General features: G+C 45.7%; 1 protein-coding gene across 1 annotated transcript; it reads left to right on the top strand.

The window, feature by feature from the left end:
* The first annotated feature begins 239 nt into the window (after positions 1 to 239).
* Positions 240 to 1,685, top strand: LOC104596813 (BURP domain-containing protein 6-like). Its single transcript, XM_010258106.3, has 3 exons — positions 240 to 398; positions 548 to 662; positions 765 to 1,685. The coding sequence occupies exons 1-3, from the start codon at positions 360 to 362 to the stop codon at positions 1,571 to 1,573; spliced, it is 963 nt and encodes a 320-aa protein (XP_010256408.1). The 5' UTR covers positions 240 to 359; the 3' UTR covers positions 1,574 to 1,685.
* The last annotated feature ends 10,312 nt before the right edge of the window (positions 1,686 to 11,997 follow it).

Below are 11,997 nucleotides of genomic sequence, written 5' to 3'. Positions count from 1 at the left end.
TGTTTTAATAAATTCATGAAACTACATGGGGTGTTTTAGTAAATGCCCTAAATTTTATATATAAAATAAAATAAGTTTTAATACAGCTAATGTGATTTTAATATAGTTAATGTTTTGACAATTAAATAAATTTTCCCAAGAAGAAAGTCAATATAAGTAACTTAAAAGAGTCGATAATAATTATATATATATCCCCTTCATGCATAAACCAGCCGCCAACCTCTACTGTATAGGTTTTGTCATTTCTCCAACGATTATGCTATTATAAATTACACTCACTTCATTCTCTTATTGCTCATGTATGCTTAGTTGGCTTTACGAGAGCTTCTCTCACTGCCTATCTCATTTCTTTATCCGATATGATTTCTCCAAGCCTTCCAATGGAGCTTTGTTTTCTGGTACGTAATTAAAGAATTTCTCATCTTTGTTCAACTCTTCACATGTGTTCTTTTCGTAGTGTTTTTCTTGTAATTTATTACTAACTTCAGCAAGAAAGACATTGGAAAGACTTCTGTGTAAGTATTAATTTAAGAAAAACATTTTGCAGCTTGTACTTGCAGTAGCTGTGTCAAGTGATGCTGCTCTATCTTCTGAGATTTACTGGAATTCAATGCTACCCAATACTCCAATGCCAAAATTGGTTCAGCATCAATTAATATCTGGTTTTTCCCACAATCTATTAGCTTAACCTAGTTATGCTACAGTTGACATTTTCTTATTGTTCTTTCTTTTTAACGTTTATAAATCTGAATTCAAATCATCAGGTGCCTATGTAGATTCTGAACTGCGAGGTCTTGGAAAGATGATTGTAATTCCTACCGCCCGCGACGACAACATAGGGTGGTCTTTTCAGAAATGGGGTTCTGCGAAGGAGAACCAGGGAGTATCAGGTTTTCAAAATAAGAAACAACTGAATGTTGATAAAGACGTCGATTACTACTTCTTCGAGGAAAACTTGTATCCAGGCAGAAAGATGACTTTGGAGCTATCAGGAGACCATACAAAAGCTATCCTCTTATCCCGCCAAGTGGCGGATTCAATTCCCTTCTCCTCTAACGAATTACCAGACATCTTACATCGGTTCTCCGTGAATGACAGATCAATACAAGCAGAGGCCATGAAGGAGACAATCGTGTCTTGTGAAAGGCCTGGAGATAACGTAGAAGCAAAGCGCTGTGCAACCTCATTAGAGTCGATGATAGACTTCAGCATTTCAAAGCTGGGGAAGAACATCAAGGCCGTGACGACGGAATTTGATGGAGAGAATGGGAAGAAGAAGCAGTTCATCATCTCTTCAGGAATCAAGAAAATGGGTGGAAACCCAGTTGTGTGCCATGGCATGACATACCCATACGCTGTCTACTACTGCCATGTGATACGTGCCACAAGGTCGTACGTGGTTCCATTGGTCGCTGCTGATGGGACAAAGGCAAAGGCCGTCGCTGTGTGCCACACTGACACTAAGGATTTCAGCCCTGACCACATTGCCTTCCAATTGCTTGACATTAAGCCGGGGGGAGTTCCTATTTGCCACTTCCTTCCGGATGATACCATTTCCTGGTTTCCCAACTAGCTAGAATTTCATATATATGACTAGTAGTACTAATATATATCTCCCTCCAGGCTTGTATGAAATGTGTGTGTCTTTGCTATTTATATATATAGCACCTTAATTGTCTCCACTACATCTCTGCTATATGTCAACCTTCGCCTATGTATTGCTTGTGTGTATTTCACATCTTTCATTTGCATGCATGCATGTTATTTGTTGGACTGTCCAATCTCCATGTTTGTTTATATGGTTTTAATAAATTAGTTCTTCGTCTCCTCTTCTTAATATTCTTTGAGTAAATCTCTTAAACTACTACTGTCCATGAAATTGGCAAGTATAATCTTAACTTTTTTTTGACAATTGTCATGGTTGTTAAGTGTTAAACGAAGGAAACAGAATATCGAATTTATTCTACATTATTTATCAAATTTTCAAAATAAAACCCAAGTGATGAAAAACTCTTGGTTTCCAATTTTTTTCAAAGCTTTGCTTAGAAAAGAAATCCATGCCTCTTTGTTCTCGTGCGATTGTTCATCCTACACCTCGCCCAAGTATGCAGCTGCCACCAAACCCTCAATAACTATAGTGCTGAGTTCAGATACCTCCACCAGCTCCTCCGCCACCAAGTTTTAATACCTCCCAGAGGCTGAAATCATAGTTGTCTGTGTCAAATGCGTCAGTTCTGGAGAAAAAAAAACGGAACTGAACTCGAATGATCACAGTCTCTCCCAACAAGCGCCAGCCTTCCCTTTCGCCTCACCAGCTGCGAACTCCAGTCGATCTGCCTTCTACCTTATTGAGGATAAATAGAACCCAAATGTGGGGAAAAAATCGAGACACAACTCGGGCTCAGGGCACTGATGCAGCTTTGTTCAATTCCACGTTGGACAAAAGGGAAAAATGAATGTGGTGAGATAATAAGTAAGAAACAGAAGCTTTGTCAAGGTTATACAAATTTGGACACTTTTACCAACTCTTCATGACTTATTCCCTTGGGTTTGTCGACTCACCGAGCTAGGGACCCCCAACTTCTGTTATCGACGAAGCTTGTGCAGCCTGTTGGGTATTCTGCGATTCTGATGAAATAAAAGAATACTGATTGCTGTTAGCATGAATATAGAAAGAAAGAAAGAAAAACAAAAGAAACAACTCCTTCCAGAAAGAGATGGTAATATCCGTGCTTTCACGGATAAACACCCGTCTCACTGAGATTGACAATGATCATGCAATACCCAGGAACGTGTCGTAGAAGAAGAATACGATGAAGTGCTCCCCGGTAATCCGTTCCCCTAAAATAGATCCGATAGGTAATTCCCCAAATCATTGGGGGCAAACCTGACCACCGACTCTGCATTGTTCTCATCTCTCAATGGGTTCCGATACCTGTCATAAAACGCCCGATACGCCGGTGCGAATTTCTTCACAATTGACACTTTAATCTCATCCCTCAGCCTCTCGTCCATTACCTCCCACGACGACTGCTTCTTCTACGCTTCGTCGGAAGCTGTATTGAAATAAAACAATACTAAACGTAGCAGGGGAGCCCCCGGTTGCCCGAATGAACGGCAAGGAACCACGGAGGTTGGCACGGCCAGAGCCCTGTTGAGACTGTGTAAGAAGGGCAAGTCTTGGCACACGTTTGCCAGTGCTTGCAGGCTGTTGTAGCACGAACCAAGCAGTCCAGCGAGAGGAAGGAGAAGAAACACAAAGAACTGAGTGAAGAAAGGTTTCTTATTAAAAACAGAAAACCAAATCAGTGGCTGACACTGGGAGTAGTTTCCTCAACTTTATGTTCGAGAAATGGGGTCACTGTAACTTTGGAGGAGAAGCTCTGAGGCGCATCTGAACATACTGTCTTTAGAACGTTATTTGCCCCCACTCAGTTTTACTGAGTTTGCTGTTGGGTTACAGGCAAATTCGTTCCTAGGATACAACAGAGACTTGGGCGAGAATCTGCAACTAGCAAAGTTGAAGAGTCTCCAAATAAACTTTCTGTGAGACTGTAGCAGACCGGACTGAGAGAGAGAGAGAGTGAATTTCGAAATTGTGTGTTTTAGAGTCTGATTCATGCTCCCTAAATAATCTGTGAAGAGGTATGAAATTGTGACTGTTTAAAAAGTAGTTAACAGTTAGTGACTGTTAACTTTGAATTGTGCCTCTTGATCACACTCGATTGAATCGTAACCGTTGATCTCATCAACGGTGATCAACAGTCAACAACGCACCAAAACCAAAGTCACCCATCGCGAGCCACGCGGGTGCAAGCAAAGTGCGCCTTTAAAGCGCCTCATTGCGCCGCACACACGCATGCACACGCGTTGCATGGTATCGAATCCCCATACTCTCCTCTACTAATTCTAAAGAGTGTAAATCAGCTCCTATTGAAATACTGAAAACAAAACTTATAATTTTTCAATGTGGGACAAGTTCAAAACTGGGTTTTGTAAGAAAAAAAAAAAAAAAAAAAAAAACTGATTTTTCAATCAAGTGTATAGATGCAATTTCTCGTGTAATTGACCAATCAAACCCATTGAATTTAATCTCTTATGATATTAAAATCCAACACTTTCTTCATCTCCTTTTCACCAATGTTTGCCGATCAAAAGTTGTAGTTACCACCTTTGCCTACAATGATGTTTAAGAAATTTACCCTATTTTTTTTAAGGAAGTAATCATCTTCTAGTTAGCTAATAAGAAAAGTCCCAATCTTTTAATTACAACGTGGTACTATAAAAATGGAGTGTGTTCTGTGCACACGTGGGTGCACTAGATGCGTGAACCTGTGAATAGGATTCGAACACGTCGACCATCCCAACGTTTACAGTCAAACGCACATTAATGTGGTCTGGTTGGTTCCATCAGACACGAACCGATTCCAAGTTCTCTTCTTCTTCTCCTCTCCATAATTCTTTTCTCTTCTCCGGTGGTAGGGTTCCTCTTTCATTCTTCTTCTTCCTCTTCTTCTTCTTACAAGTGTCCGCTTCTATTCTGTTTTCAACATAAACGTCTCAGCTGCATTGCTAGCTCTAACATGTCCTTCTGCGATTTAAGGGCTCCAGCTGAAACATGATGAATTGGATAAGGTAGAGAAGCAATTGTGGTCGTTTGAATCAAAAGAGGTGGTCATTGGGCTTCACAATGAAAGTTCCTCTTACAACAGGAGCCTCACCATGGCTTTCCAAACCCATTTTGGTTATCACAACTTGCAGCTTCGTCCCCACCAACAGAAGCATCTGCAACACCAAAGAAATTGATTAATCAATTTCCTCTTTCTTCTACAATTTCACAATAACAAGCCATATGAAATGAAGGGCTCACCACTAAAGCAATAAATGGAAGACAAAAATAATTGTAAAATCCTGCAGATGAAAGAAAGAAAGTTAGTTGACTTTGCCTAGTTTATTATACAAAGTGGTGTTCATTGAAAACTAGAAACATTAGTGCTACCATTTGCATTGAAAAATATGAACAATACTAAGAATATCCACATCAACGGGCTGCAAAAGGAAAACAAAATAAAAGCGTCCAATAAACAGTTAATTGGATTTGAAAGTGCACCAAGACAAATATATAAATCTTATTTATAATAATCAACTGAGTGATATCTTCCTCTAGATAATTACCTTATTTCGACCACCACGCAAAAATCTTCCTCCATAGCTCGTCTGAGAAACCTTTGGAAGTCGAACTCACTACCTTCAGCAAAGTGAGACTAGGAGGAGAGAAACAGCAAGAAACATAACTTGTTAGAATCAAAACCAGGTGAAGCATTCTTCTGTGTTAATTTATTGAAACTAGTCCTAGAATCTCAAGGTAAGATATAGTACCAACCAAAGAGAGGGAAAAAATCTCAAGGAGTTCAATCCCTTTGTCCATCACCAATTGAAGGGAGAAAAGGAGTTCAATCTCTTATCTACAACAGATTTAACGTAAGTGATCAGCACAAATAACCCATTCACCTTCAATGTGATCAGTATACAGAATATAAGTTTCGGCCATGATATTGCATAAACCATTCTTTCTGTACATGCCAATTAAAATCAAAACAGGGGAGATACTATGAAATGCACTAGTAGGAACATACTCCAACAACCTGCATCATTTATTGATATGACTGACCATTGAACTTAAAATAAATTAACACAAAAAGGAAAAGAAGAAAAATAGAAAATTATGAAAGCCACAAAAATGCAATGCACCTCCCCAGGAATTTCCACTGGAAATGCAGCAAAAGAATGCATCACACCAGACATCATGATGATCAAGAAAACCATAGACTTCAACATCGACCTACAAACTCTGACAACATAGAGAATGAGTTAAAATAAACACAGAAGTGAATCCCAAGTTCTTTTTCCCTTCTCAGACTTGAACTTTCCAATCCCAAAAGTGCAAGAAAGGATTGCACCCACTCTAAGAGAATGGGATTAAAATAACACTGTTAAGGAATTTGGTTTAGCGATATGAATTAGATGTTTGGGATTGCAGATTTTTTTGTCTCCTAGTTATTTCAGATTTTAGTTCCAAGGTAGAATTGGTTGAATTACAGTTTGCCTAGCAGTGTTTGGCTGAAATCACATTCTTAGGGGTTAAGTTCCTAGTGTCATACATTCAGAGGATAAAGACCTGCCATCCATCGCTACAAGAAAAAATTGTTTTAGCAACGAACAAAACCATTGCTAAACGCTCCAAAAAAACGTCGCTAAAGGCTATAACAACAGTTCAGCAACGGTTTTCTTTCTGTGGCAGATATTGGCGTGGCTAAGCTTATAGCCACGGATACTGTAATCGTAATTATAAATATATGTAAAGCCACGGTTTTAACCGTTGCTAATTTAAAACTTTATTGCGACGGATTTATTATGTATCGTTGCTATATCAATTTGTAGTAATGGTTTTAGCTATGGCTATAGAATATGCATTATTGATCAATAACTAACAATAGCAACGATTTTAGGTAAAACCGTCCCTTATCATGACTTTAGCACCTCCCAAACCCTAGATTTTAAAACCCTAGCCGCCACCTCTCCATTCCCCCTTAAATTCAAATTTTAAATAAAAATTTAAGACTCCCCGTTTTTAGGCCATTAATAAATAGACCTGTTCATGGGCCGGACCAGGCTTTTACTCTATATTAACAAATTTTTTTAAGGTCTGAGCTCGAACCTGACCCGACCATTGGGCCTACAATTTGGGCCCGAGCCCGGCCCTGATAAAAAGCCCGAAGCCCGGGCTTGGGCTCGAGCCCGAAATTTAGCCCATGTTGTTACTACTGTTGAAGCAGCTGAATAGAGAGAGAGAGAGAGAGAGAGAGAGTGAGAGAGAAATTATAAAGAAAAAAATAAAAAAAATGTATATATTAAATTAAAAAATATATATATATATATTTCAATAAATATTATATTATTTATATAATATATAAAATACATATTATGTATTTTATAAAATATATAATGTTGAGTAGTGATGAAGGGAAATTTGGCCCGACCTCGCGATCGCCCGACGCGTGGCAAAGGCAAGCAGCTCGGGACAGTAGAGCACCCAAAGCGAACATCGGAAGCAAGTCCAAACTCACTACCGAGCCCGAACTCCAGACCGCTATACTTAGTTTGAGCTCCTTGATAAAGAGCGAGCTCCCTGTCGAAGGTCCGAGCTCCCTAAAACCTGAGCTCCCCAAGTCCGAGCTCGGTACTAGGAGCCCGAGCTCCCTGTTATGGGTCCAAGCTCCCCAAGTAAGAACCCGAGCTCCCCATTAAGAACAAACTCCCTACTGGGAGTCCGAGCTCGCTATTAAGAGCGAGCTCCCTGCAAGGAGCACGAACTATACTGGGCCCCAAGCCTCACAAAGCTGACCCGAGCTGACCCATGGCAGCTCGGAACACTCCAAACCGAACTCAAGGCACCTCGCTCGCCACTCCAACACTTCACTTCCAAAACACCAGGCCCGCCAGACGTACCCGATGCCAAGGACGTCCTTATCCAAGGGCGGCGTACCTGATTGATTTGGGATCTGACGCCTGATAGCCGCATTTCAAACGGCTTCCTGCCACCGCCACCTGCAACCGTCGTCACTAGCCGCAGAGACGGCTCCGACAGAAGGAACAGTGGCGGTTCTGTCCGACCAGAGGAAGTGACACCCGAACTGGCAGGAGTTCAGAAGTAATCATGTCCGACCTGACGGAGGCCTGGAAGTGAGTGCGCGAAGTGGTTATAAAAGGCTTCTACCCCCCCAGGGATGAGGTATGCTAACTTTCGCGCTATCTGGTTATTCTTGCCTTTGAAGGATTCTAACTTGAGCTTCGGAGCCCTTACGCCGGGTTCTCCCCGGAGCTTCTCTTCTCCTCCCGTTTCAGGTCCCTGTTACCCATTTCAGAGGCAAGATCATCAACAGCTAAGACCGGCCAGATTGTGCATCATCAATTGGCGCCGTCTGTGGGATCTACGCTTCAAAAAGCCTCCCTCCAAAATTTTCATACCCTTTCCTTCTTCTCTAAAGAACTCATTACTTATGGCCTCATCCAGCAACGCCGGACGCGGCACAGAGACAAACACCACCGGGGAACAGCCCCAAGTCCCCGTAGTGTGTGTGGGGCAGTTCACCATCCCCCTCACGGTGGATGGAATCCCCAACCTGACTACGCCACAAACAGTGGCACCTATAAGCCTGCCCTCCACAAACAGTGGCACCTTCTCTGAACCGACCGCCGTCCCCCTGGCAGCTAGCCAGAATCGGTTGGACGACTTAATGCAATGCATGCGGGCAATGCAAGCCCAGATGCAGCAGTTCCAGCAACACCAGCTTCACCAACACCAAGTGTTGCACAACCTCTCCCAATACCACTATCAGTAGCAGTTTCCCCAACCGACACCGAACCAACCACCGCTTCCACCTCGCCACCCTGCCCCGAAGCCAGTAAAGGCCTCTCCGCAGGATGGGCGCCTTCACCAAGGAAAGGCCTCCAGGCCCCAGAATCCCCCAAACAGCCAGGCCTCGTCCCCAGGCCGGAGAGAAAGAAAAGTCATCCCCGCCTCGCGGCTCGCAGGCGGATCAGGAACCTCGCCCGCGAGGTCAGCACCTCGGGTCTCAAAACCGGAGTCCCCACTGGTGGGAAACCGATTCGGCGCACTGACAGCAGCGGACTACCAGAACTTCGAGCCCATCGAGCTCGGAAACACGGAGGCCAGCAGCGCCAGCACAAGGCCCACTCAGCAGCGGAGACGCCATCGAAGTCGACGAACCGCCACCCGCGTCTTATCCGAGCTCAGAGGCAAAGGCGAGATGAGCTCGGACGAGGTAGGAATCGCCCCGATTCTCTCAGTTCCTTCCCCCCTCGCCTCAGAACTCCTGGCAGTCCCCTTGCCTAAAGATTTCAAGCTCCCGCCCCTAGACAAGTACGACGGATCCTTCGACCCCAACGACCACGTGGACGCTTTCCAGTCCCAAATGCACCTCGCCAGGGCCAGCGAATCACGCATGTGCGTGGCCTTCACCACCACCCTCAAGGGGGTAGCCCGCACTTGGTACAGGAACCTGGCCCCCGGATCGATAAAGTGTTGGGCTCAGTTCGTGCAGGTCTTCACTACACACTTTGTTACCAGCAAACGGTGCCCCAGAGCAAAGGAGAGCATCTTCAGAGTAGTCCAAAGGGAAGGAGAACCCATACGGGGCTACATTAAACGATTCAACGAGGCATGCTTACAGATACCTCGGTTGGACCCCGCGGTACAGCTCGCCGCAGCGAAACGAGGGGTGATGCACAAGGAATTCAAGTGGCATATGGTAGCTAACCAGCCCGCGACCGTGGCCGAGTTCCTCAAGCTCGTGGACAAGTTCATGAGGATGGAGGAGGAAATCAACCAAAGAACCGAGGGCGGAAACGAGAAAAGAAAGAAGGACGGCGAGCCCTCTAGCTCGGCCGACCGGAAAAACCCGGCCCGGGACCCGAAACTGAACCAGTCACTCCGAGCTCCCCTCCCAGCTCGGACGGATTACACGCCACTGAACACGAGGCGGACCGAGATCCTAATGACGATCAAGGACGCCCCCTTCGTGAAATGGCCACCTCGCCTAAAGGGAAATCCGAACGAAAGGAACAAGAATTTGTATTGTAGTTTCCATAGGGACCACGGTCACATGACCGAGCTATGTAATAACCTCCGAGACGAGATAGAGGGGCTCATCCATCGCGGATACTTAAGAAACTTTGTACAGCACAACAATAATAGCAATAAAGCGGATCAGCCGGGCGAACACTTAAAAGACGCCCCGGAGACTAGCAGTAGGCCTGCCGAACCAATGCAGCGACAGCCTCCGGCAGAAAGGCCAGTTCGGGGAACCATCCATGTAATTGTGGGAGGTTCAGTGGTGGCGGGGTGCACATCAGCGGCAGCTCGGACCTTAGTTCGCGAAGCGGTCCTCGAGGAGCGGAACCCCCCGAAGAGGCTGAAGACCAAGGAGCCAATCCTCTTCACAGAAGACGACGCGCGGGGAGTTCGCTACCCTCACGACGACGCACTCGTCATTAAACTCAGGATCAGCGACTTCGAAGTTAGGCGCGTGCTCGTAGATTCAGGCAGCTCGGCGGACATCCTATTCAAGTCGGCATTTGATCGGCTGCAGCTGCGAAGGAGCGACCTAAAACCTGCAAGCACTCCCCTGGTGGGCTTCAACGGGGAGGAAGTCAGGCCCCTTGGAAAGATAACGGTGCCCGTGGAAGTCGGCACGTGGCCTTGGGCGGTCAGACTCAACCACGATTTTCTGGTAGTCGCGACCCCCTCCCCATACAACGCCATAATAGGACGGCCAATCACGCATATCTTGCGGGCAGTGGTCTCTACCTATTATTTGGCGATGAAGTTCCCTACGGACTTCGGTGTGGGGGTAGTGCGGGGCGACCAGCTCGAATACCGCAAGTGCTACGTCACCGCCCTAAAGGGCAAGTCCAAGCCGGCCGGCGACCTCGACCTGGAGCGGCCTACGGAGCAAGGCGAAGAACGAGCCTCGCCGACAGAAGAGACAATCGCGATCCCGACCTCACCTACGGACCCATCTCGCGCACTCCAGATTGGTGCTTCTATCAAGGAACCCCTACGGACCGAACTGGTAAGTTTTTTACTCCGAAATTTAGATATTTTTGCATGGTCTGCGGCCGATATGCCGGGTATTGACCCTAGTCTTATAACTCACAAACTTAACACTGACCCTCTAGTCAGACCCGTTAGATAGAAGAAACGGAACTTAGCCCCGGAGCGCTGGAAAGCGGTCGACGAGGAAGTCAAAAAGCTCCTCACGGCGGACTTCATAAGGGAAGTCCATTACCTGAGCTGGGTGGCGCATGTGCGTCGACTACACCGACCTGAACCGAGCTTGCCCGAAAGACTGCTTCCCCCTTCCTAGGATCGACCGCCTAGTGGACGCGACCTCGGGACACGAATTGCTAAGTTTCCTGGATGCCTACTCAAGCTACAACCAAATCCGAATGGACCAGTCCGACGAGGAAAAAACTAGCTTCATAACCGAATTCGGTATATACTGTTACAAGGTCATGCCCTTCGGGTTAAAAAACGCCGGGGCGACCTTCCAAAGACTTGTAAATAGGCTGTTTCGGCCCCTGATCGACACAAAGATAGAGTGCTATGTAGACGACATGGTCGTTAAAACACAGTTTTCGCAAGAATTAATACGAGACTTAGATTCTGTCTTCCAAACCCTGCGTCAGTATAACATGAAATTAAACCCCAACAAATTTGTCTTTGGCGTCACCTCGGGCAAGTTCCTGGGCTACGTTGTCAATCGACGTGGCATCAAGGCCAACCCAGACAAAATACAAGCCATCCTAGATATGAGACGACCTCGGAAAATAAAAGAAGTCCAAAGGCTAAACGGCCGCATAGCCGCCCTAAGCCGCTTCATGTCCAAATCGGCAGACCGCTGCCTACCCTTCCTCAAAGCGATCAAAGGCAAAGGGTTCGAATGGACCCAAGACTATCAGCTCGCGTTTGACGAGCTAAAAGGCTACCTCGCCAAAATACCAACCTTAGCTCGGCCCGAGGAAGGCGAAGTCTTAGAGCTATACCTCTCGGCCAGAGACGAGGTGGTCAGTTCGGTACTAGTAAAGGATTCAGACCGGGTCCAACAACCCATATATTATGTTAGTAAAATCTTGCAGGGAGCAGAAACAAGGTACCCACAGATAGAAAAGCTAGCGTATGCCCTGGTGATAGCAGCACGGAAACTCCGCCCGTACTTCCAGGCCCACACCGTCATCGTCCTGACCGACAAACCTCTGAGGCAAGTCTTACTCAAACCCGAGGTTTCCGGCCGGCTGACGAAGTGGTCCATCGAGCTCAGCGAGTACGATCTCCAGTACAAGCCAAGAACTGCCATCAAGGCCCAAGCCTTGGCAGATTTTATCGCGGAGTGCACATTCAACCCAGGAGCCCCT

This window comes from Nelumbo nucifera, chromosome 5, assembly GCF_055504915.1.
Source record: "Nelumbo nucifera cultivar China Antique chromosome 5, China Antique-T2T, whole genome shotgun sequence".
Taxonomy (NCBI): Eukaryota; Viridiplantae; Streptophyta; class Magnoliopsida; order Proteales; family Nelumbonaceae; genus Nelumbo; species Nelumbo nucifera.
Note: the sequence above shows the minus strand (reverse complement) of the source record. Positions and strands in the feature narration are given on the sequence as shown.